We start from the raw sequence: 25,914 nt of genomic DNA on the forward strand, positions 1-25,914 counted from the left end.
GGTGCTTTATGGTTGTGGGGGACAGATCTCTGCTTCAGGCCATTGTTTGGTGGTGTGTGTCCATGCTGTGTGCTGGTGAGTGCTGCTGGGGTGTGCGTACCGTTGGGGTGTGCGTACCGTTGGGGTGTGCGTGCTGCTGGGGTGTGTGCACCTGTGGTGTGTGTACCACTGAGGTGTTCATGCCACTGGGGTGTGCGTGCCACTGGGGTGGGTGCACCTGGCGGGGGTGAGTGTGTGATAACACTGTGCAGATGCCTCTGCGTGTGCATGCTGTGTGCCATGGTGTGTACACCTGTGTGTACCCCCTGGGTGTGCGTATGCGCGCACCAACGTGTGCGTGTCCCTGCGTGCACGTACCGTGCTGCGTGCACAGCCGTGCTGTATCTACGCTGCATTCGTACCCATGTTTGCATCCCTGGAGCCTGCCCACGCCTGTGCGCTTCTGTACGTGTGTGCAGATCTGCATGTGCCTCTGTGTGCGTGGGGGCCGTGTGTGCATTCATTTGGGTACGGAGCCATGCATAGGAGCGCCCTGGGAGCGTGTGTGTCTCGGTGCTGCTGTGTGTGCCCATGTGTGCCGGTGCCCAGGTGTCGCACCGTGGGTCCCTGCGTCCCATGCGTTACGCCCGCGCAGGCGGCGTGGGGCGCTGTGGGGTGGCGGGGGGCGGCCGTTCCCGCGTGCCGGCAGCTGTTCCCGCGTGCCGGCGGGCCCCGCTGTGTGGCCGCGCGGCGGCGGTGGGAACTGGCACGACGCGGCGTTGCTGATGGCAGCCTGCCCAGCGCCTGCGCCGTCTCCCGGAGCAGAATCGCACGCGGGGCGGCCGGGGGCGACTCCAGACGCTGCCCAGCCCAGCAGCCGCTTCCTCCCTGCGATTAGCAGCCCCCGGGGGACAGCCTGGCATGGGGCAGGAGAGGGGGCGGCAAAGAGGGGGCCGGGATGGGGGGGGGGCCTCAGTGAGCCGCAGCTCAGAGGCCACGGTGAGGGGCGCTGGCAGAGCGAGCTGTGCCAGGGACACTCGTTGTCCCAAAGCTGTGCTGCATGGAGAGGGAATGGGGCACACGGAGGTGCTGGGAAAGGCTGACGCTGCGGGGATGAGACGAGATCTCAGGCGTATGAGCCAGCTCCTCGGAGCCATCCCCACCCTGCGCTGCTCCAGCTGCCTGTGGGGCACGGGGGTGTTGGGCTGGGGCCGAGGCCAGGCTGGGGCAGAGCCGGGGGGGCTGAGGGGTCCCAAGGGGAGAGGTGGGGGGATGGGGAATTGCTGGGGCCGGGAGGAATAGCCAGGGCCAGGCTGGGGCCGAGCTGCTCGGCTCCGGATACCAGCTGGAGTGAAGGGGAGGCGACGCGGCGGGCGCGTGGCACGGGGCCAGCGGGGCCCGACAGCAGCGGAGGTGTGATCCCGCCAGCTGCTCCCTTGTATCAGCATGATGGAAACAGGCCCCGGAGCTGGGAGCTCGTCCCCTGGGCTGGCTTCCTCCTCCGCCGGCTTCCCACGCAGGCACATGCGCACAAGCCTGAGCGTGCACGTACAGACAACACATGCACATGCATGCATCCAGATGTGCCTGCACACGCACACGCGTGCACCGGGTCAGCAGGCCCAGCGCGGTACTGCGGCAGAGACAGCCGAGCTGGTGCGTGCCTGGGTGTGGGCAGTGCGGGGGGCTGTGTGTGTGCTGGTTTTGCCTCTGTGTCTTTGTGTGCCTGTGTGTATGCGTGTTCACACACGTGTCTGTGCATGCACACCTGCTCCCATGAGCGCATGGGTTTGGGCACTGGTCTGTGCACACAGTGGGGACTGCAGGAGCAGGGTGTCCTTATGTCTGCGTCACGCCAAGGTGCGAGCAGAGCCAGGTCCCACTCCAAGGCTCCCCGTGGCCCCCAGCACCGCTGTGCACAGCCTCGGGTGGACACAGCCGGTCGATGGGCTTCCTGGGCTCGTGACGCTGCCGAATCACAGCCCTTTGCCTCGGCATCCCCGCGCTGCGAGCTTGCCAAACACAGGACCTTTTGCAGTGGTTTCAGTTCAGCTCAAGCCAGCGGGTCTTTTCCGAGCCTTCACCTGGTGGGAAGGATGTTGCTTTGGCCACAAGGAAAGGCCAGGGCCACTGTGCTTGGAGATGCACAGGAGAAATCACCTCTGGAGCATTGCACACGGGGTCTGTGCATTGAGCGGCTGGCTCCGGCCTTCCTCCCACTGCCCTCAGCTCCTTGTCTGCACAGCGGTGCAGGCGCTGCGTCCCACCTGCCTGGCTGCGCGTGTCCGTGTGGCCTCAGCAGCTCCCCGCACGCTGCGGGCTGAGATAGCTGCGTGCATGGCTGCAGGCTGGATGGCTGCGTCCCCCACGGCGCTCAGCCCCCAGTGCGGGGCCGAGCACGAGGCTGGGACGCTTTGCACCGTTTGCTCCCGAGGGGCTGCGGACTGCCGGCTCCATCCTTGAGTCTGGCCGCAGAAACCCACAGGGACGGTCCGGTGGGCTGCCCACCGGGACGTGGATCAGGGCTGCGAGGCCCCGGGGGCACTCGGCTCCGCTGCGGAGACAGGGACCGTCTCCCAGCGGTGCTGCCTGCCGGGAAGAAGGGCTGCGGGGACTGCTCCGGAGCAGGCGCCCGGCCTCCGGCCAGCGAGCGCCGCGGCTGCTCGGCTCTGTCGCTCGCTCGGCCCGGCCGCGGCTGCCCAGGACGCGAGAGGTTAACGTAGCAGCTGCTGGGGCCTGGGGTAAAACTGTCACTTTCAGGTGACCAAGTGAGTGACTAAGGCTGCGTGTGCTCGGACAGGGCAGCGCTGCCCCGGTGCCCGGTGGGGCCCTGCTCAGCCCCTGGGAAGCTGGAGCAGCATCCAGCCTGCTCTCCCCGGCGGTGGTACCAGGAGGGATGCTCCTGTGGGACAGGGCTGGGTGGTCCTCCCCTTCCACCAGACAATTTCTCCCAGGCAGAGTTGAGCCTTTCCTGGGTTCCCCCTCCTCTTTTGCTGCTGACAAAGGCCCCGCACTCTCCCAAAGTGATTGGGAGTGCAGCCGTGACTGCCATCACGCCTGTCCCTGCCTGACGCTGCTCCTCTGCTTTCTGCAAGGCGGGGTGTGCTCCGACTGCTGTGCTGTCAGCAGGGCTGCCGCTCGCCCGGCATGTGCAACCCCCCACTGCTGTGTGTGCGACCCCCCCCCCCACCAGCATGTGCACAAACCCCACCACTATGTGTGCAAACCCCATCGCTGCATGTGCCCCCCCCACCGTGTGCACAAACCCCACTGCTGCTGCATGTACAAACCCCACTGCTGCGTGTGTGTCCCCCCACACTAGGTACACAAACCCCACTGCTGCATGTACAACCCCCCCCAACCGTGTGCACAAACCCCACTGCTGCATGTGCAAACACCACTGCTGCCTGTGTGCCCCCCCCCACTGTGTGCACAAACCCCACTGCTGCTGCATGTACAAACCCCACCGCTACGTGTGCAAACCCCACCGTTGTGTGTGCAAACCCCACTGCTGCGTGTGCACACCTCGCTGTGGCGTGCACAAGCCCTGCTTCTGTGTGTGCGGACCCCCTGGCAGTGGGGAGGGAAGGGGCAGCCCTGGGCTGGCCCCTGGGGAGCTGGGTGGGTGCAGGGTGGGGGGTCCTGAAGCAGAGGATGTTGCCTGGGGTGGGTGGTCTCTGGTGGGCTCTAAGCAGATCTGTCTGGTGCGAACTGGGAAGGGGTGAGAGGAGGGAGGCAGAGAGGGACCCTTTGGGGTCCTTCCCCCATGTCTCTTGCCCTCTGCCCCGCTCTTTCGGAGAGCCCTGGCCAGGGGCTGCTCCATATTTGCATGGATGTGCATGCAAAGAGCTCCCAGCCACCCCTCTGTTACCTCGACGTGCCACCTGGAATGAATCCCTGTCTGCTACCCCGGGGGGACGCGCTCCCCCGGGCAGCCGAGCGGCTCGGGCACCGCTCCTGCGAGGCTCCAGCCGGCAGGTGACCGGCTGGCCCTGGCCTGCTGCCGGGGGTCGCGCGACGCGAGCCTCGCTCCCTCCCCAGCTCCGGGGAAGGTTTGCAGCCGCAGCCATGCGCACGCACCAAGCGTGCCTTTCTGAGGCCTCCTACCTGTCAAATTAAAAGCAATTCCCCATGGGGGGATGCTCAAAGGCACTTTCAGGGCTAAATCTCATTTCTCCCCCCTCCCCCTCGGCCAGTTCTGCTGCAGTGCTGGGGGAAGGGAAGGACAATGCAATTAAAAACTGAGTAAATAATGGAAGAAGCGGGTCTCCGTTCGGAAGTTTGCACCAGCGTAATTAGATCAGCAAGGCCTCATATGGATTCTGGTGGGACTCGCAGCCAAGAGACACATAGCTGTAGAGACAGCAGCTCTGGGGACCTCTCACAAGGGCACGGAGGCGGCGGTGCCTGAAACCTCCCCCCTGGCTGCCCATCCCTGTGGTGTCTGGGCACCGTGCTTGTGACCCCCGTGGCACTAGCTGTGTCCCTCCAGGATCCCCGGGGATCGCGGCTTGCCCCGTCTCCAGGCCTATTTGTAAAGGAAATGTTTCACACTGGGGGTGGCGGGAGGGGGCTGGAGACCACACCACCATGCCCGCATGGGCCCCAGTGCACACCGCCATGCCCAGGCCCCCCCAGCGTCTCCCCGCCACCACCGGGGACTTCCCTGCTCGTCTGCAGGCAAGGCCGGAGCCTCTCCAGCTCTCAGAGGTGACGTCATTGCTCGGCACAGTGACGTCGCTGGAGCATGATGTCACGGGCACCTGGCATGGACTCAAAGGCCATCTGAGCAGGTGTCTGCGGCAGGGGTGTGCAGGAAGGGACTGGGATGCTCGACACACACGTGTGCCTCATCCGGGCTCTGCAGCCTCCCAGTCCGACTGAAATCACTTTTTTGGCATGCAGAGCTGGAAATGCTGCCAGACTGAATCCGTCACGGAGGGGCTGGGTGCTGCCCTCCTCCCCGCAGCCATGCACTTATCCCAGCCCTCCAAGCCGTGTCCCCCAGCCGCCCTCCTCCCCCTGCAGCCAGGCACGAGGCGGTGTGCGCGTGCAGCTGGAGACAGTCACACGCACGCACGCACACACGCGTGTGCGCACGCACACATCTGTGCGGCTGCCTCCCGCCGTGCACACGCACGCGTGCAGACGCCTTGGCGAGGCGGCACGCTCCCACGCGGGATGAGTTTGCAGACACGCACGCGAGCACATGGGTGCCCTGGCAGCGCTCACCCACGGGTATGTCAGCCTTGCAGGTGGGGGGGGCAGGATGGGGCCCAGAGGGTGGTTTGGGGCTGCAACCCACAGCATCCCCCTGCTCACCCCCTGCCCGGGCGCTGGCTGGGCCCAGTGACCGCAGTGCGGTGCAGCACATCTCCAACACCGGTGCATGGCTCGATGGCGCTCGGTTTCCCCTGCTCCATCGCTGGGTGCGGGCTGGCCCCAGTTCCCCCTCCCCAGGTGTGCGGGCAGGGTGGCCACCAGTCGGGTGGCCACGGCCCTGAGCCTCCAGCCGTGCTGGCCTCCCGATGCTGCTGCTTCTGTATGCGGCATGGCCGTGCCCGCGACATGCAAGAGACGGGACTGGGACGTGGGACGGTGTGGAGATGTGGCGTGGGGGACCCACGGCCCGGGCTGCTGGCTGCTGTCCTGCCCCAAGGCGACCAGCCTGCCGAGGGGCCCCGCAGCAGTGCCCCGACAGGCTGGGGGGCATGGGGACGGGGTGCAGCTGGGCTGCCCCAGGGGCCCCGTGGGGCCGGGGGGAGCATGGGCTGGGGCCCCGTGGCGCTCCAGTGGCGCCTGGACCGGGGCAGGCTCTGGGAACGGCTCCTCTGTCGGCCCCCACTGCCGGATGTGGTACCAGCCTGGACCGAACTGCTTGGGCTGGCCCGGCCCGGAGGGGGACACCCGGCCTGGGGTGGGGGGCCAGGGCACCCGCACGGGGACCGGGAGCAGGCACCCCTGCCGCGGTGCAGGAGTGTATGTGTGCATCAGGCACAGCTCAGGGTGCAGGGGAGTGTTTATGCATGTGCGTGTGTGTGTGCGTGCACCCCCCCCCCCACCCCGTGCCCTTGTTCGGGGGGGGGGGCTGCATTGTCTGTCTGTCCATCCCTCGCCTGTCTCGTGTCTTGTGCGGGCCGGGCCCCCCGCCCCCACGAGCCCCTCCGCTCCTCGTTAATAAGGTGTCTCCTTTATTCAAAATATATACACACGGGCCGGGCCGGGCCGCCGCCCCGGCTCCCCCCGCCCCGAGCCCGGCCCTTCGCGGGGCGGCCCCACGGGGCGGCCGGGGGCGGCGGGGCCGGCCCAGACGGTCCGGCGGGACAGACACGATAGAAAATAAAATTAAAAAAAAAAAAAAAAGAAAGAAACAAAGACAAAAAGAGAAAATTGCACCAATTCCCCCCGGAGCGGGGGGCGGGGGCGGCCCGGGGGCAGCGCGGCCGCCCCGTCCAGCTGAGGTGTGCTCGGTCAGTCTGGGGGCCGCCGGCCCGGCTCGGCCCGCCGCCGCCGCCGCCTCAGTCCGCCACGTCGATCTCCTCCTCGGAGAGCTCGTCCGTGGGCGGCGGCGGCGGCGGCGGGGGGGGCGGCGGCGGCGGGGGGGGGCCGGCGGCCGGGCCGGGCCCCGGGGAGCGCGGCGGCTCGGGCAGGGCCGCCAGCTGCTCGAGGGCGGCGGGCGGCAGCGCCTGCAGCGAGGCCACGTCGGCGCGCATCTCCTCCAGGTCGCGCTTGAGCTTGGCGCGGCGGTTCTGGAACCAGGTGATGACTTGGGCCGTGCTCAGCGCCAGCCGCTGCGCCAGCTGGTCCCGGTCCGCCGGCGACAGGTACTTCTGGTAGAGGAACCGCTTCTCCAGCTCGTAGATCTGCTGGTTGGTGAACGCCGTCCGCGACTTGCGCCGCTTCTTGGAGGCCTGGCGGTGCCCGAAGGCGCCCAGCGGCTCCCGACCTGCGGGGACACGGCGAGCTCAGCGCGGCGGCGTCCGGCCCCGGCCCCGGCCCCGGCCCCCGGCGGCCCCCGGCACCGCCCGGGCGGCGGAGAGCGGAGCCGAGCCGGGCCGAGCCGAGCCGAGCCAGCCGCCCCCCGCGGAGCCCGGCCCGGCCGCGCGATGCCGAACCGGGCCGAGCGGAGCCGAGCCTTGCCCGGCCGTGCGATGCCGAACCGAGCCTTGCCCGGCCGTGCAATGCCGAACCGAGCCCTGCCCGGCCGTGCAATGCCGAACCGGGCCGAGCAGAGCCCAGCCGACCCGGCCGTGCAATGCCGAACCGAGCCTTGCCCGGCCGTGCAATGCCGAACCGAGCCTTGCCCGGCCGTACGATGCCGAGTGGAGCGGAGCCGGCCGTGCAATGCCGAACCGGGCTGGGCCGCCCCCTGCGGAGCCCTGCCCGGCCAGACAATGCCGAACCGGACCGGGCTAAGCCGAGCCCTGCCGTGCCGACTTGTGCCGTTCAATGCCGCGCCCTGCCCAGCCATGAAATGGCGAAGCGGGCCGAGCCGGTTCCTGCAGTGCCGTGCCGAGCCGTGCTGAGCCGAGCCGTCCCCTGCCTACCCAGGCGATGCCGAACCGCGCCAGGCAGAGCCGAGCAGAGCCGAGCCGAGGCGAGCCGGCCCCAGCCGCGCAAAGCTAACTCGTGCAACGCCGTGCCCAGCCGAGCCGGGCGTGCCCGTGCCCGTGCCCGGCCTCCCCCCGCGGGCTCCCGGGCTCGGCCGAGCGCCGCCGCCGCCCCGCTCCCGCTCGCCCGGCTCCGCGGGGAGGGCCGAGCCCACCCGCGCCCCGCCGGTAGTCCCGGGGCTCCGGTGGCCGCTGCCCGCCGGCTCGCTCCAGCGCAGGGCCGGGGCTATCCGTCCGCACTGCGGGCGAGGGGTCCGATCCGCCCGCGGTCCGTCCGTGCCTCCTTTCGTTTAAACGATTTTTAAGGTCCCGGTCCGCCCGCGGGTCCGTCCGGGCTTTCACCCGTTAGAGGGTTTCGGTTACCGACGGGGCCGGTTCGTCCGCGCGCAGCCGGTAACGGAGGCGCGGTATCTCCCAGCCCGCGCTCCCACGGCTCGGAAACGGATCGCGGCGAAAAACGCGGATCGCCCCTGCCTGCGGCCGGGCTGCCCGTGCGCTCGGTAACGGATTCACATTAACGGCGGGGTCGCGGTCCGCCCGCGGGGCCGTCGCGGCGTCCATCCGTTCACGGGCTCCCGTGGCCCGCGGGACCGATCCGCCCGCCGCCGCTGCCTGCCGTGACGCTTCACCGCGGCGCCGAGCCCGGAGCTGCCGCCGGCCCGACCCCGGCTCCGCCCGGCACCGGCTCCGCCGCGCCCGCGGCGGCCGTTCAGCCCGCGACGGATTTGCTGCGGGATGTCGCGCCCCTCCGGCGCCGTCCGCCCCGTAACGGGCCCGTCCCCGCGTGTCCCCGGTGCTGCCTTCGCCGGGCCGCCCCGCCGAGGGCTCCGCTCGCGGCTCCGTCCGGGCAAAGGGTCTGTCCGTGAGCGACGGGAACGCCGCTCGGCCCGGCCCCGTCCGTGTGTCCGTCCGGATAAATGCATTTTTTCGTTAGCTACGGGAACGGCGATCGGCCCGGCCCCGTCCGTGTGTCCGTCCGGATAAATGCATTTTTTCGTTAGCTACGGGAACGGCGATCGGTCCGGCCCTGTCCGTGTGTCCGTCCGGATAAACGGATTTTTTCGTTAGCTACGGGAACGGCAATCGGCCCTGTCCGTGTCCATATCTCCATCCGGATAAACTATTTTTCGTTAGCTACGGGAACTGCGATCGGCTCAGCCCTGTCCGTGTCTCCGTCCGGATAAATGGATTATTTCGTTAGCTGCGGGCCCGGCGATCGGCCCGGCCCGTGCGCGGTGTCCGCTCGATAGAGGATTTTTTATACCCGGGCTGCAAGAGCCCGTTCACGCTCGGGCTGCCCGGGCTCCGCTGACACACGGGCTTTCTCTGCCCCGCTCCGCTCCGCTCCGCTCGGCCCAGCCCGGCCGGCGAGCCCGCCCGTGCGGCGGCTCCGCACCGGCTGGGCAGGGGCGGCGGCTCCGGGCGCCGGTACCGGCCGCGGGCGCCCCTGCCCTCGGCCTTCCCCGCCGCGGGGATCGCGGCGAACGGCGGCCGGTGCCCGCGGGCTCCCTCAGCCCGTTTCCACCCGCGAAGCAGGCGGAGGTTTACGGCCGCCGCGGACGCCTGTCCGCCGGTAACGGGAGCGGGGCCGGCGGGCCCCCGTGTCCCTGCAAACGGGATTTCCTCACTAAGTACGCGCAGCCCAACCGGGGACGGTCCGTCCGTGCGTTTCCGATGCAACGGATTCACCTCGGCTCCGAGATCCCGAAAAACGACGGGCCAGCGGGTCTTTTCGTTAAAGGCTTGCTGTTACCGACGGGGCCGATCCGTCCGCGGCCGCTCTGCTTCTCCGCCCTCGGTAACGGATTCACATTAACGGCGGGGTCGCGGTCCGCCCGCGGGGCCGTCGCGGCGTCCATCCGTTCACGGGCTCCCGTGGCCCGCGGGACCGATCCGCCCGCCGCCGCTGCCTGCCGTGACGCTTCACCGCGGCGCCGAGCCCGGAGCTGCCGCCGGCCCGACCCCGGCTCCGCCCGGCACCGGCTCCGCCGGTGAAAACGCCGGCGGCGATGCCGCTGTGCTCCCGGGCCGCCCCGTCGCTCTCCGCCGAGCCGCTGTCGCGGTCGCTGCGTCCGCGCCTCCGTCCGCGGCGCCTCGGCGGCCGCCCGGGCCCGGGCCGGGGCGCTGGGAGCTCGCTCGGGGCCGCCCCGCCGAGGGCTCCCGGGCTCTGTCTCCGGCACCGGGCCGCCGCCTGCCCTCCGCACCGCGGCTCCCCGTTACGCGGTGCCCGGAGCCGGGGCTTCCCCGCCGGCGGGGCCCGAGCCGCGGGTCTCGCCGCTGCCCCGGTGCCGCGAGGGGCCGGCACGGTGCGGACAAGAACCAAACGCACCGGGGCCGCCGAGCCGAGACCCCGGCCCGCTCGGAGCCCCGGCGCAGGCCGGCCCCGCGCCCGCCGCCCCCGGCCCGGCCGGGACAGGCGGCTCGGCGGCCGGGGCGCCCGCAGGCACCTGCCCCTTCCCCGCCCGGCCCCGGCCCGGCCCCGCGGGCGCCCCGAGGCCTGGCGGCCGCTGCAGCCCCGAGCTCCCGGCCGCGGCCCGGCCCGCCAAGCGCCCGGTACCTTCTGCCGCCTGCAGCACGTTCAGCTCCAGCCCCTTGAAAGTTTTGCTGGCGAGCTCCTCCAGGGCGCACAGCGGCGAGGAGGGCGCGGACACGCCGGTGCGGGGCGCGCCGGGCCCCGCCGCCTTGTCCGGCAGCCGCGCCGGGGCCGCGCCGTGCCCGGCGGGGGCCTTGCGCCCCGAGGGCTTGCTGAGGATGTCCTCGATGCCGAAGGGGGTCAGCGGCTTGTTGGAGTTGGCGGGCGGCGGGAGCTGGTCCAGGGCGCTGCGGCGGCGGTCCTCGGCGGCGGGGGGGTGCAGCGGGGGGGTGCCCGCCGCCGCCTCCCGGGCCGAGGTCATGGCGCGTCCCCGGGCCGCGCCGCCTCCGCACCGGGCGGCTCAGCGGCGCGCCCGCCTCATGGTGCCGGGGCGGCGGCGGCGGCGGATCGCCCCTCGCAGCCGCTGTCCCGGGCGCCCCGCCCGCGCATGAAGCGCGTCCGCGCCCGCCGCGGCCGCACTTAAACCCGCGGGCGCAGCCCGCCCCCTCGGCGGGAGCCCGCGGCGGCGGAGCGCACGGTGCCGGCGCCGGGAGCCGCTGGGCCAGCTCCGCTCCGCGCCCGCCGCCGCCGCTCCCCCCGCGGCCCCGGTGCCGCAGCCTTAAAGGCGAGGGGCCGGGGCGGCTAATTGGGCACCGGAGGAGGAGCCTCCGCCGCCGCCGCCGCCGCCGACCGCGGGGGCGGGGAGGGGGTCCCCGGCGCTCGGCGGCCGCGTTGGGGGCCCGGCTCGGCCCGGCCCGGCCCGGCGGCCGCCGCGCTCCCGCGGGGGCGGCGGGCGGGGGCCGCCGCTCCGGGCCCGGTGCGGCCCCGCCGCCGCCAGGCAGACGGGGCTCCGGGCAGCCCCCGCCGCCCCGCGGCCGAGCGCTTTAAGGGCTCCTGGGGCCGGCCGTGCGCGGTGCCCGGTGCCTCCCGCCGAGCCCTGGCCCGCCGCCCCCGCCCCCCGGCGGGGCTTTTGCCGTCCCAGAAATTTATTAGCTCCCCTGCTCTAAATGCCCCATAAAAGCGCAGAGGCCGCCGCGTCTGGCAGTGATTAGGCCGCCGGGGCCGGCGCTTCGGGCGGGTTTTGGGTTTCAGAGCGCGGCCCGGCCGTAAACCCGCTACAAATAGCTCCGCCGTCCCGCCCGCTCGTAAAGGCCGCGCCGGCCGCCCGCACACGCCGAGCCCGCGGGGAGCCGGCCGCGCCGGCCGGGGCGCCGCACACCGGGACCGGGGCGCCGCACACTGGGACCGGGGCACCGCACACCGGGAGGGGGGACACCGCACACCGGGACCGGGGCACTGCATACCGGGACCGGGGCACAGCACACCGGGAGGGGGGACACCGCACACCGGGACCGGGGCACTGCATACCGGGAGGCGGGCACCGCACACCGGCACCGGGGCGCCGCACTCCGGCACCGGGGCATCGCATACCGGGAGGGGGGACACCGCACTCCGGGACCGGGGCATCGCACACCGGGACCGGGGCACCACACACCGGCACCGGGGCACTGCATACCGGGAGGGGGGACACTGCACACCAGGACCGGGGCACCGCACACCAGGACCGGGGCACTGCATACCGGGAGGGGGGACACCGCACTCCGGGACCGGGGCACTGCATACCGGGAGGGGGGCACCGCACACCGGCACCGGGGCACTGCATACCGGGAGGGGGGACACTGCACACCAGGACCGGGGCACTGCATACCGGGAGGGGGGACACCGCACTCCGGGACCGGGGCACTGCATACCGGGAGGGGGGCACCGCACACCGGCACCGGGGCACTGCATACCGGGAGGGGGGCACCGCACACCGGGAGGGGGGACACTGCACACCAGGACCGGGGCACCGCACACCGGGAGGGGGGACACTGCACACCGGCACCAGGGCACTGCATATCGGGAGGGGGGCACCGCACACCGGGAGGGGGGACACTGCACTCTGGCTCGGGGCACCGCACTCCAGCCCGGGGCATCGCATACCGGGACCGGGGCACCACACACCGGCACTGGGGCACTGCATACCGGGAGGGGGGACACTGCACACCAGGACCGGGGCACCGCACACCGGGAGGGGGACACCGCACACCGGCACTGGGGGCACTGCATACCGGGATCAGGGCACCGCACACCGGGACCGGGACACTGCGCACTGGGAGCGGGGCACTGCACACTCAGACTGGGGCACCGCATACTGGGAGTGGGGACACTGCACACCGACATCGGGGCACTGCACACCGGGAGCAGGGCACCGCACACCAGCACCAGTACACTGCACACTGGGAGTGAGGACACCGCACACTGGGACTGGGACACCACACACTGGCCCAGGGACACCTGCACACTGGCACTGGGACATTGCACACTGGGACTGGGACACCACACACTGGGACCAGGACACTGCACACAGGCCTGGGGAAACCTGCACACCGGGACTGGGACACTGCTCACCAGGATGGGGACACCTGCAGGTGGGGCACCCACACACCAGCATGCGGACACTGCACACTGGGAGCAGGATGCCACACACCACCATGGGGACACCCGCACACGGGGCACCCACACACTGGGACGGGGACACTGCACACCAGGACAGGTACAGCCGCGCACTGGGCATGGGCAAGAATGGGGATGGGACACCCACATGGGTGTGCATGCATGCGGGGGATGGGTGTGTACTGGGACACCCACATGGGTGTGCATGCATGCGGGGGATGGGTGTGCGCTGGGACACACACAGTGGGTGAGGACAGGCAGCCAGGCTGAGGGACACCAGTACCTACGTGCATGCAGACATGGAAGGCAGGGACAGACGGACAGACAGACAGCTGAGGGACACTGACATACACATGAAGACAGGCACAGGGGTTAGACAGACACAGGGACACCAACATGTGTTCTTGCACACATGGAGGGGGTCAGGTACACAAGCAGGGCAGGGACAGCCCTGGGGACACAGATGCTCTTGCTCACACAGAGGCAGCAGGAAGGTGGTGGCAGGTCCCGGTGCTGCTGTCACAGGCAGTGTGTGTGTGCATGTGTGTGTGTGTGTGTGTGTGCATGTGTGTGTGTGCGCGTGTGCGTGCGTGTGTGTGCGTGTGTGTGTATAACACCCAGACCGCTCAGGGGTGTGCTGGGCCCTGTGAGGCAGTGTGCGGGGCCGCGTGGGTGTTAGCGGGGGATGCCGGGATTCCCTCCATTTCGGCAGGCTGCTTCTGCACCCCCGGCCCCATGATGGATCCCCCCGCGGTGCCCCTAGGCTCCTCCTGCCTGAGCTCAGCACGGACGGGGTTCAGTCCCGGGCTCTGTCTGTTCCCTAGACGGGGCGGTTACACAAACTGCCGGCAGCGGGAAGTGGGAGGCGACACACACCGAGAGCGACACCCGCGCTGACCGAGTGACGCGCACAGCTCAGCACAGGAATGCTTGCACACATGCATGCACACATGCGTGTGCTGGGACAGCCGCATGGCACCACGACGTGCACACCTCGCTGCACACGCGCCGATGCTTGCACACACCCACCCACCCCCTGAAAAAGTGACACGCGCATGCCTCGCTGCACATGCGCTGATACTCACATGCACACACTCACCCCGTGGCACACAGTGACACACACACACCTCGCTGCACGCGTGCTGATGCTCGCTCGCACACACCCACCCCATGATGCACAGTGACATGCACACACCTCGCTGCACACGCACACACCCACCTTGTGACACACAGTGACACATGTACACCTCGCTGCACATGCGCCGATGCTCACACGCGCACACCTCGCTGCACACACGCTGATGCTCGGGCAACGTGCTCGGGGAGGAGCGTGCACAGGTGCAGTGCTGCACTCTGGCAGCACCCGCTGCCGTCCCCGTGCCCTGCACTCCCGCTGCCCCGGTGTCTGCCTGCGGGGCCGTGGGGCAGCAGCAGGGTGGGGGGCCGGCTTGGAGGTGCCCTGCAGCGGGGAGAGGAAGGGCAGGGGGCTCTGGCAGGCTGGGGGCACCCAGACTGGCTGTGGGGGGGGTTGGAAGATGCAGCTTGGGGCCGGGGGCTGGGGTATTTGCAGTGCTGCTGCAGGCAGGACGGGGGGGGTCTGTGAGTGGGGGGGGGCGGCAGCAGCGCAGGGCTGTGGGGGGTTGCAGACCGCCCTGCACGGAGGGAGCAGGAGGGGAAAGGCAGCCTCCGTTCGGGCCGGAGAGCGTCCCCAGGAGGCTGCAGGGAACCGGCTGAGGGGCTCTGCAAGCTGCTGGGGCCCACGTCGGGCAGTGGGATGCGACGGGAGCGGAGAGCAGCAAGCGCTGGCGCAAGGGAGGAGCAGCGCCGGCGGCCGGGGCCAGCGCAGCAGCGAAGGCGGTGCCGCGGGGTCCCCTCTGCAGGAGCTGTGGGCCGGACGCTGCTGGCGGCGCGCGCCTGCGGGGGCTCGGGCTGCTCTGCCGCCTCTCCCCGGGTGCTCGGAGGGCGCCCAAGCCGCGCGGAGGGCGCGGGAGAGGCTTGTGGCGAGCAGGCGGTGGCGAGCGGGGCCCGTGGCGCGGCGAGGGCTGGCGCAGGGTCGCCAGGGCAGCGGGCTCGGGCAGGGGGCACGGGCCCCGGGGGGACGCGGGACCTGCTGCCGGGTGGCAGCACCCCAGGGCTGGCCCGCGCGGGGAAAGGGAGCAGCGTGTGCGCGGGGTGCGTGAGCGGCCGACAGAAACACCTGCAGGGGCCGGGCCGGTGGGGTGGCAGGGGGCGGCGGGTGGTGGAGGTCAGCGGGGTGCAGTAGGGGGGTAGCAGGGGGTGGCGGGGTGCAGCTGGGGGCGGTGGGGGCAGCAGTGGGGGGCAGCGGTGGGGGGCAGCAGGTGAACGGAGCGCTGCTGCAGCCAGCATGGGGAGAGGCAGCGGGAGCTGCCGACGAGGGCAGAGCACGACCCTGGCTGGGAACAGGACTCGGACAAAGTCAACCCTGACGTTCCCCAGCAGCTGGGGCGACGAAACGCCGGGGCGGGCGGCGGGCCGGGCTCGGGGCTCACCAGCCCTCGGCGTCTTCGGCGTGAGGTTTGAACATGTCTCCGAGCGGCTGCAAAGCAGCTGCTGGGCGGGGGGCAGTGAGGTGCCCGGGGCAGCGGCGATCCCCCCCACGCCACCCCCCATGGGGTCTCCATGGGGCTGCTGCCTGCTGGCCCCTGCGCCCAAGTGTCGGGTGTGCAGCCCCGACCCCCTGCCGCACCGCTGCTGCCAGGCCACCACCACCGCCGAGAGCCCTGGGCCCCACTAGCGCCTCTGTCCCCGTTCCTGCCCTGTGACACGCACCAGGAAATTGCTGCTTAGGCTAATTCCTTGTTCTTGCACTGAGCAGGGTTTGCAGCCGCTCTGCTCTGCTGAATAAATGTCCCCCTGCAACTCCACCTGCTTGGGGGACGGGGAAGGAAACTTTGCCTAGGAAGAAAGTCCTGGGCCAGGAGGGTCCAGAGCACTTCAGCTGGGCTGGGGGACAGGCCAGGGCTGGCAGGAGCAGGATGGGACCTGGGCTGGCCGTGGGCCGGCTCTTGGGCTGTGGGGCAGCATCCTCAGAGGATGCAGCATCGCCCTGCCGCAGTGTCGCCCCTGCTGCAGCATCACCCCCACTGCAGCATCACCCCCACTGTAGCATCACCCCCCCCGCAGCATCGTCCCGGCCGCAGCATCACCCCGCCGCAGCATCAGCCCGCCGCAGCATCACCCCTGCTGCAGCATCACCTCCACCGCAGCATCACCCCCACTGCAGCATTGCCCCTGCTGCAGCATCACCCCTGCTGCAGCATCACCCCCGCTGCAGCATCACCCCTGCTGCAGCATCGCCCTGTGCACGCAGCCTGGCAGCGAGGTAGTGCCAGGCACTGCCTGGCTCGTGGCTCGGCAGGGTGCTGGGTAAATCCTCTGCCCAGCTCTCCTCCACCGGACGGTCCTGCCTGCCCCGTGGCCGTGGCACCCCAGCCCCATGGTGCAGGCAGGGTGGCGGCAGCCGGCTCGCTGCCAGGCGGGGGAAGTGTCAGCTCCAGCTGCCAGGAACACAGGATGGGAAATGCTTTTCACCCCAAAGCAGGACACAAAGTGGAAAACAAAACAAAAAAGAGCCCTCCGAATTTTTGCAGGAAAATTTCAGTTTCCTGCTGAGCGGGGCAGAGCGCCCTGTCTGGCCGCCGGCCCCACTCTGGCAGGGTGCCCACGGCCCGGCGGGGCTGCTGGCCTGCACGGGTGCGCAGGCTAGCCCAGGGCGCTGCGAGGGAGCACGCCATGGCACGGCGCAACCAGTGCCCGCCCTGTCTCCTGCATGTCTGTCCCCTGGGGACTCGTCTCCTCCGGGGCTGGGGACCTCCATGCAGGGCCTGGGCACCACATGCAGTGACTGAGCACCGTGTGCAGGGTTTGGGCACCATGTGCAGGGTCTGGGCACCACATGCAGGGACTGAGCACCATGAGCAGGGTCTGTGCTCTGTGTGCAGGGTCTGGGCACCACATACAGGGACTGTGCACCATGTGCAGGGTCTGTGCTCTGTGTGCAGGGTCTGGGCACCGCATGCAGGGACTGTGCACCATGTGCAGGGTCTGTGCACTGTGTACAGGGTCTGGGCACCGCATGCAGGTTTGGGCACTGTGTGCAGGGTTCCTCCGGGGCCTCCCTGCTGGGTGACTCCAGCTCTTGGGAGCTGCCCAGGCAGCACCCTTGTCCCTAACGCCCAGGTTGGGAGGCAGTGGGGCCGGCTGGACAGGGAGCCCCTCTCCCTCCCACTTCTGGGGGGCAGCATCCTGGCCCTGGCCAGACCTCATGGTCCCCTGCACGGACCCACCTGCTCCGGGGAGCTGCAGGCAGGGCAGAGCGGGCCAGGAGCTGCCCCCGGAGCCATGTCTGTCCCTGGCACCAGCCCTCCACTGCCCGTAGCCAGCACCCCTGCGGCTTCGGGCACCCACAGCTCAGGACACCTCCAGCTCAGGACATCCCCAGCTCAGGACACCCCCGGCTCAGAGCACCCCCGGCTCAGGACACCCCCGGCTCAGGACACCCCTGGCTCAGGACACCCCCGGCTCAGGGCACCCCCGGCTCAGGACACCCCCGGCTCAGAGCACCCCCGGCTCAGAGCACCCCCGGCTCAGGGCACCCCTGGCTCAGGACACCTCCAGCTCAGGACACCCCCGGCTCAGGACACCCCCGGCTCAGGGCACCCCTGGCTCAGGACACCTCCAGCTCAGGACACCCCGGGCTCAGGACACCTCCAGCTCAGGACACCCCGGGCTCAGGACACCCCCGGCTCAGGGCACCTCCAGCTCAGGACACCCCGGGCTCAGGGCACCCCCGGCTCAGGGCACCTCCAGCTCAGGACACCCCCGGCTCAGGACACCCCCGGCTCAGGGCACCCCCGGCTCAGGACACCCCGGGCTCAGGGCACCCCTGGCTCAGGACACCCCCGGCTCAGGGCACCTCCAGCTCAGGACACCCCGGGCTCAGGGCACCCCCGGCTCAGGACACCCCCGGCTCGGGCCCCTGCTGCCCCTCTGTGCCCCCGGCAGCCACGGGTGCAGGGTGCCGCCCGGGGTCGCCCCAGCTCCACGCCGCCCGGCGAACTCCCCGCCACGGGGTAACGCGATTAGGGGCGGGAGGCGGCCGCGCAGCCCTCTAATATGCTTATGGCGAGGCGCTGCGTTCTGCCCCTGATCTATTATTTAGCGAATCCATTTCAATAACGCAGCGCCGTGCCGCACCGCCTGGCGGTAACGCAATTAGGGGCGCTGCCAGCCCCGCGCCGCTGGTAGAAATGCAGAGCAGTTTGCACATGGAAATTGCTTGCAAATGAATTTTCCTTTAATAAGGCGAATGGCTCAGTGCAAAATTAAACTGTCAGTAGCGGAGGCGAGCGGGGCATTAACGGAGGAGCCGCTGCGCCCGGCCCCCAGCGCCCCTGCGCCGTGGGAGGAGGCCAGGCCAATTGTCGGCAATGAATCCCAGCCCTGCTCTCCGAGGCCGGGCAGGACGCGGGCGAAGCGGCGACCGAGGCGACTGCAGCTCGCGCCGGGTGAACGGCAGGTTCTGTCCCCAGGGTGCCCGGAGCAGGGGGACACCAGTGAGCCCCGGCCAGGGCCTGCTGGCCAACGAGCTGCTCATCAAGGCGCGCTGACCGGTGGCCACGGGGGCCGGGGGGCGGCCGGGGTGAGGAGCAGGCAGGGGCCCCCGTGCGCCGCTTGCAGGCGGTCCCCCCCCAACACCCACGCACGTGGGTGCATCACAGCCCAACAGGCGCACAACAGCCGCGCGCGACGCCTGACGCCCGTGCGTGTGGACGCCCGCGCCCGTGCACGGACGCAGACCCAGCGCTCCGTGCGGACGCGGGAGCGCAAAGCCGCGCGGGGCTGCGCGTGACGCTCGCACCCAGAGGCAACAGGCGCGCGCGGCCGCACGTGCACCGCGGGGCGCGCGGGGGGACCGGGGACACGGGGCCCAGCTGCCGCCCTCCCCCTGAGACCCCCTCCCTGCGGCCGCCGCCTCCAGATGGGCCCGGGCCAAACTCCGGCCAAATGGCCCGGGGGCGGTTTGCATTTCAAAGCCTCCGGCCAGAGCAAACGCTGCTGCCCTCCTCCTGCGCCGACCGGGGCCTGCTCCCCGCTGCCTTGGGTCAAAGCGCGGCTGAACCCAGTGGGGACACCCCCATCCCCATGGCCAGGCTCAGCAGGGACATCCCTGTCCCCACGGCCAGGCTGAGCAGAGACATCCCCATCCCCATGGCAGAGCTGAGCAGGGACATCCCCATCCCCATGGCTGAATCGAGTGGGGACATCCCCATCCCCGTAGCAGAGCTGAGCAGGGACATCCTCAACCCCATGGCTAGGCTGAGCAGAGACATCCCCGTCCCCACAGCAGAGCTGAGCAGGGACATCCCTGTCCCCATGGCCAGGCTGAGCAGAGACATCCCCGTCCCCACAGCAGAGCTGAGCAGGGACATCCCTGTCCCCACAGCAGAGCTGAGCAGGGACATCCCCGTCCCCATGGCTAGGCTGAGCAGAGACATCCCCGTCCCCACAGCAGAGCTGAGCAGGGACATCCCTGTCCCCACGGCCAGGCTGAGCAGAGACATCCCCGTCCCCACAGCAGAGCTGAGCAGGGACATCCCTGTCCCCACAGCAGAGCTGAGCAGGGACATCCCCGTCCCCATGGCCAGGCTGAGCAGAGACATCCCCGTCCCCACAGCAGAGCTGAGCAGGGACATCCCTGTCCCCATGGCCAGGCTGAGCAGAGACATCCCCGTCCCCACAGCAGAGCTGAGCAGGGACATCCCTGTCCCCACAGCAGAGCTGAGCAGGGACATCCCCGTCCCCATGGCTAGGCTGAGCAGGGACATCCCTGTCCCCACAGCAGAGCTGAGCAGGGACATCCCCGTCCCCATGGCTAGGCTGAGCAGAGACATCCCCGTCCCCACAGCAGAGCTGAGCAGGGACATCCCTGTCCCCACGGCCAGGCTGAGCAGAGACATCCCCGTCCCCACAGCAGAGCTGAGCAGGGACATCCCTGTCCCCACAGCAGAGCTGAGCAGGGACATCCCCGTCCCCATGGCTAGGCTGAGCAGAGACATCCCCGTCCCCACAGCAGAGCTGAGCAGGGACATCCCTGTCCCCACGGCCAGGCTGAGCAGAGACATCCCCGTCCCCACAGCAGAGCTGAGCAGGGACATCCCCGTCCCCACAGCAGAGCTGAGCAGGGACATCCCCATCCCCACGGCGGAGGTGGCTGCGGCTGGATGTTGGCCACGCTGGTTGCTGGAGCACCTGGGGTGGCAGGATGCTGCACTCAGCCGACACGCAGCCTCGATTTGCGCTGTGTGCAGCGCGGGATGGAGCAGCCGGGACCCACATGGTGCCAACGTCAGCCGGTGTCCCCCAGCGTCACCCTCCTCCCATGCCGGGGCCAGGTGCTCCCGTGCGGCTGGGTGTCCCGGAGGGATGTGCAAGGCGGCTGCCGGCCGCGGGAAGCGCTGCGGGGGGCGAATGGGCACGGACACCCCCGGGGCCGAGGGGTCCAACGGGCCGAGGACACCGTGCTGGCCAGGGCTGCTGCAGCGCTGCCGCGGACGTGCCCGGCCCCGGCAGGACGCGAGCCCAGGGCTGGGCACTGGGGCTGGCTGGGACGATCCCTGCCAGGGAGGGGGCAGCGGCTGCAGCTGGGCAGCTGCAATGAGCTTGGCAGGCCTCATGTGCTGGAGCCCTCCCCCGGTGCCCCGCAGCCCCTGTGCCTTGCAGGCCCCCCGTGGCCCATAAGCCCCATGTGCCCCAGACCTCCCCTTGTCCCCCAGATCCCCCCTGCCTCCCAGCATGGCCCTCCTGGCGCCCTGCAGCGCTCCCAGGGCCCCACGGCCTGCTGGTGCCCCAAGGCCTGCACCGTGCTGCAGAGCTGCCCCGAGCCCCGGGGGGTGGACCAGGCACAGGGAGCTGCTGGGGGGGGGGCTGCGGGGCCCAGGCTGCGGCGCTGCCCGGGCATGACTGCTGCCGGCACGCAGGGAGCATCTCCCAGCCAGGGCTCCTGCTGGGGCTTCATCGCACCGGGCAGTGGGCAGCACCAGAGGTCCCTCCAGGCTCCGTCCCCTGCCTGGTGCTGGGGCTGCCTGGGATCAGGATGCAGCGCAGCTCCTGCCATCACCCCGTGGTATGGCATGGCACTGCATGGCATGACATAGCACAGCATGGCGCAGTGCAGCATGACACGGCACCGCATGGCATGGCACAGCACGGCACGGTGCAGCACAGTGCAGCACAGCACAGCATGGCATGGCATGGCACAGTGCAGCACAGCATGGCATGGCACGGCATGGCATGGCACAGCGCAGCACGGTGCAGCACAGTGCAGCACAGCACAGCATGGCATGGCATGGCACAGTGCAGCACAGCATGGCATGGCACGGCATGGCATGGCACAGCGCAGCACAGTACAGCATGGCATGGCACGGCACAGCATGGCAGGGCATGGCACGGCACAGCACAGTGCAGCACAGCACGGCATGGCATGGCACGGCATGGCACAGCACAGCACAATGCAGCACAGCTTGGCCTGGCACAGCATGGCACAGCACGGCACAACATGGCCCGGCACAGTGCACCACAGCACAGCACGGCACAGCACGGCACGGTGTAGCACTGCATGGCGAGGCCGGCGCAGCACGCGCTGGGTGTGCAGCGGCGTAGCGGCGGGCGGCGGCGCGGGGCGGGGGATCGATCGGGGCCGCCACGCAGCGGGTCACTGATATCATTAACCCCGACAAGGCTGCTGGGCCGCGCCGCCGAGAGGTTAATTAAAAAGAAAAGTTCAGCGAAACGCAGCGGCGGTGGCTGTGGGGGGGCGGGCGCCTGGTGCAGGGCAGGCACGGCGCTGCCGGGGGCAGCCACTGATTGTCCCCCCGGCGCGGGCTGTCTCTCGGGGACGGTGTTGCGGGGGACACGGGAAGGGAGAGGGGAGCAGGCAGGTCTGGCTGGGCCCTCTGCCCATCCTGCTCCATCCTGCCCCTCTGCCCATCCTCCTCCATCCTGCCCCTCTGCCCCTCCTGCTCCATCCTGCCCCTCTGCCCATCCTGCTCCATCTTGCCCCTCTGCCCATCCTGCTCCATCCTGCCCATCTTGCCCCTCTGCCCATCCTCCTCCATCCTGCTCCATCCTGCCCCTCTGCCCATCCTGCTCCATCCTGCCCCTCTGCCCATCCTCCTCCATCCTCCTCCATCCTGCCCATCCTGCTCCTCTACCCATCCTGCTCCATCCTGCTCCTCTGCCCCTCCTGCTCCATCCTCCTCCATCCTGCTCCATCCTGCCCCTCTGCCCATCCTGCTCCATCCTGCTCCATCCTCCTCCATCCTGCTCCTCTGCCCCTCCTGCTCCATCCTGCTCCTCTGCCCATCCTGCTCCATCCTCCTCCATCCTGCCCCTCTACCCATCCTGCTTCATGCTGCTTCATCCTGTCCCTCTGCTCATCCTTTCCCCTCTGCCCATTCTGCTTCATGCTGCTTCATCCTGTCCCCTCTGCCCATCCTGCTCCATCCTGCTCCATCCTGCTCCTCTGCCCATCCTGCCCCTCTGCCCATCCTGCTTCATCCTGTCCCTCTGCCCATCCTGCTCCATCCTGTCCCTCTGCCCATCCTGCTTCATCCTGTCCCTCTGCCCATCCTGCTCCATCCTTTCCCCCTGCCAGAGGGGCAGTCCCCTCGATCTGTCCCATGGACTCCCTTGCCCTCAGCACCAGCCAGAGCAGGGACAAGGCCAGCAGTGCTCAGGGCTCGCGGGGGGCTGTGCCAGCCCGTGGGCTCAGGGATCCCGCAGCCAAGCAGGCAGTGAGCGTAGTCAGGCTGCGTGTAGCCTCCGCATCCAGGCCCTGGCTCTGCTGCAGGGAGAGCCCCCCCCCACTGCTCTGCTGCTGCTGGACCCGCAGGGTTTGTGTGCATGTGGGTGCATGGATGTGCAGGGGTATTTGCCCTTGCATGGTTACATAAGTGCAGGAGTTTATGCATGAGGACGTGCGTGCGTATGTGTGCTGGTGCCTGTGTACAGGCATGCAGTGATGGGAGCACGTGTGCATGCCCGTGAGCAGCCGTGTGTGCATGCCTGCGGCTGTTGTGCACGCACACGGACAGCAGTGAGTGCATGCATGAGGGCGTGTGAGCCTGCATGCGCACAGGGACATGACGTAGGCACTTGTGCACGCGCATGCAGCCTGGCAGTGGGGGGACTGCTACCCACCCTTCACGTTGGCCTGGGCTGCACGAGCCCCACTGCCCACAGCCCCATACGCAGGGAGCAGGCTGTGCCCAGCCGGCGGGCTCTGTCCCCAGAGCCAGCGCTGGCACTCGCCGGCGGCCAGCAGCCCTCCCTGCCCTCACACTATCAGCACGCCCCAGGGAGGTGTGGGGTGAACCGGGGGCTGTGCGCAGCCCATGGGGCCGGCCCCGTCTGGGATGCCCGCGGGCACGCTCGCAGCACGGCAGCAAGTGGGTGCTTCGCAGCTGGTGAGGGCCAGGGCTGGCTGGGGGTCCCCAGGTTGGGGAGGGGGAAGGCTCATTTTGCCGTTCCTGGCAGCACGCCGATCTCACTCTGTCTAAATCAATTCTACGCGTTATTGAAATGCCGCGTCTCTGTCTGGCGGCTAATTGCATGTGATCCCTTGTCGCGCGCGTGACACCAGCCCTGCTTGGGCTCTGCAGTGGTGCGCCGCCCGCACCTGGTGGCACCCGCCACAGTACCCCTGTTGCGGGGGTCCGGCTGCCTGCAGCCCCGCCGTGGCCGTGCGCTGGCCCCAGGGTGGAGGAGCCATTGCGGTGCCTGTGGGCACGGCAGCCCAGATCCTGCAGGCACGACAGCCCGGTTCCCACGGGCACGGCAGCCCGGTTCCCGCGGGCACAGCAGCCCGGTTCCTGCGGGCACGACAGCCCGGTTCCCGTGGCCACGGCAGCCCAGATCCTGCAGGCACGGCAGCCCGGTTCCCGTGGCCACGACAGCCCGGTTCCCGCGGGCACGGCAGCCCAGATTCTGCGGGCACGACAGCCCGTTTCCTGCAGGCATGGCAGCCTGATTCCTGTGGGCATGGCAGCCTGGTTCCCGTGGCCACGGCAGCCCAGTTCCCGTGGGCACGGCAGCCCAGATCCTGCGGGCACGGCAGCCCGGTTCCCGTGGGCACGGCGGCCCGGTTCCCGCGGGCACGGCGGCCCGGTTCCCGCAGGCACGGCGGCCCGGTTCCCGCAGGCACGGCGGCCCGGTTCCCGCAGGCACGGCGGGCTGGTTCTGCGGTGTTCCCGGCACAGCCCAGCTCAGGTGGGCGCATGCCCGGCCGCGGCCCCGCCGCCTCCCCCTCTGGCCGGGCCGTAATCAGTCCCAGCAGGGCCGGGGCTGGAGATGAAAGGGGAGCGCTCCCGTCCCCATCCATCATGCTGTTTTCTTAGCCTGCTCCCGTGGCCCCCGTGCAAGGGCTCTAAGTACCTGCCTCCTGACACGGCCCATATTTACGAGCCCCCCCTGCGCCCGGCCTGGGACCAGCCAGCGCGTTTAATGGGCTTTGTAATGGCAAATTACAAAGTGTTACAAGGGGAAGATTAATCGGCGGGGCCGGGCCCGGCTCATGCCTGCAGGTAACCCGATCGGCCGAGCCGGGGAGCAGGAATGCGGCGCTCCCGGCACGCTGACCCCGCTACGCCGCGGGGACGGCCCCAGGGCAGGCCCCCGGGACACGGCGGGTCACGCGTGACCCCCGCCAGGGCACACCGTCCCCACAGGGGAGGGACACCGTCCCCAGGGCCCCTGCCCCTCCGTAGGTGCTGTCCTCAGGGCCACAGGACATGGGCAGGCACTGTCCCCAGTGTCCCCAGTGTCCCTGTACCAGGAGACACACTGCCATCAGATGCCCCTTCCTGGGTAGGTGCCATACCTGGAGCCCACACCAAGAGGCCCCGTCCCCGGGGTTGCCCTACCGGAGCGGCATCGTCCCAAAGCCCCTGTCCCCGGATGGTCCCGTCCCCAGCGTCCTCACTGCAGGAGAAGCTGCGTCCCCAGGACAGACCCGTCCCCATGCCTGCAGACCGAGGGACACCGCCGCCCCCCACCAGGCAGCCGAGTCGCCTTCCTCCATGGGAAAGTGCCCCCCAGGCAGCCCAGGCCCCCGCGGCAAACCGCCCTGCCCCAGCTGCACGCAGAGCGCGGAGGTGCAGCCGGCCCCGGCCGGGCAGCGCAGGGAGCGGCGCGCTGCCGTTGGCGCCCGAGGCATCGGCAGGCTGCAGTGGCCTGGCCCCCTGCAGCCCTGTTCCCCCGCAGGGCTCTGCAGAGCGCGGCCGGCCCCGGACCACCGGGCACCACGGATGGGCCCTTGTGCCAGCTCCCCCAGCCCCACGCCGTGGTTCCTCGGGGCTGGGGCCGGTCCGTGGGGAAGGACAGGGCAGCGACCCCCAGCAGTGCCAGGGCCTGCACAAGGGATGATGCTGGTGCACAGAAGGGTCTGGCCCTACCTTAGCAGGTGGGACAGTGGGCACGGTCCCCAGCTGGCTCCCTGGCCCCCAGCCTCCCCGTGCCATGCCATGCAGTGCCATGCTATGCTGTGCTGCACCGTGCCATGCAGCACTGTGCCATGCAGTGCTGTGCCATGCTGCACTGTGCCATGCTGGGCTGCACTGTGCCGTGCTGCACTGTGCCATGCTGCACTGTGCCATGCTGGGCTGCACTGTGCCGTGCTGCATTGTGCCATGCAGTACTGTGCCATGCAGTGCTTCACTGTGCCGTGCTGCACTGTGCCATGCAGCGCTGCACCATGCTGGGCTGCACTGTGCCGTGCTGCATTGTGCCATGCAGTACTGTGCCATGCATTGCTTCACTGTGCCATGCTGCACTGTACCACGCTGCATTGTGCCATGAGGTGCCATGTTGCATTGTGCCGTGCTGCACCATGCCACACTGTGTTGTGCCATGCAGCACTGTGCTGTGCTGCAGCATGCTGTGCTGCACTGAGCCATGCAGCGCCACGGCATGCAGCAGAGTGCTGTGCTGTGCTGTGCAGCACCGTGCCGTGGAGCCAGCTGGCACGGCACAGCTGTCGGGGTCTAGAGTTACGGCTGTGGCTGGGCCGGGGGGTGGGGAGCGGAAAGAGGGGACAACGGCCCTGGGTGCAGGGACGGGGAAGGGTTCCTGCAGCAGGGACCCACAGCAGTGTGCCCACGGGTCTCCCATCCCTGCAGGGCCCAAGGGGGCTGCTCTCCTAAAGGCTCCCGCTCCGGGCATGGATGGGGGACAGACCCT

General features: G+C 69.8%; 1 protein-coding gene across 1 annotated transcript; it reads right to left on the minus strand.

Moving 5' to 3' along the window:
• Positions 1–6,497: 6,497 nt before the first annotated feature.
• Positions 6,498–10,483, minus strand: LBX2 (ladybird homeobox 2). Its single transcript, XM_068942932.1, has 2 exons — positions 10,147–10,483; positions 6,498–6,925 (listed from the first exon to the last, which is right to left on the minus strand). The coding sequence occupies exons 1-2, from the start codon at positions 10,481–10,483 to the stop codon at positions 6,498–6,500; spliced, it is 765 nt and encodes a 254-aa protein (XP_068799033.1).
• Positions 10,484–25,914: the final 15,431 nt, after the last annotated feature.

Source organism: Struthio camelus, chromosome 4 (genome assembly GCF_040807025.1).
Source record: "Struthio camelus isolate bStrCam1 chromosome 4, bStrCam1.hap1, whole genome shotgun sequence".
Classification (NCBI taxonomy): domain Eukaryota; kingdom Metazoa; phylum Chordata; class Aves; order Struthioniformes; family Struthionidae; genus Struthio; species Struthio camelus.

What these genes read in the sequence shown, in the direction of transcription:
- LBX2 (XM_068942932.1), bottom strand. Translation starts at nt 10,483, where the DNA reads ATGACCTCGGCCCGGGAGGCGGCGGCGGGCACCCCCCCGCTGCACCCC. An exon ending in CGTGCTGCAGGCGGCAGAAG is followed by an intron (nt 6,926 to 10,146) that starts GTACCGGGCGCT and finishes GTGTCCCCGCAG; the next exon opens with GTCGGGAGCCGCTGGGCGCC.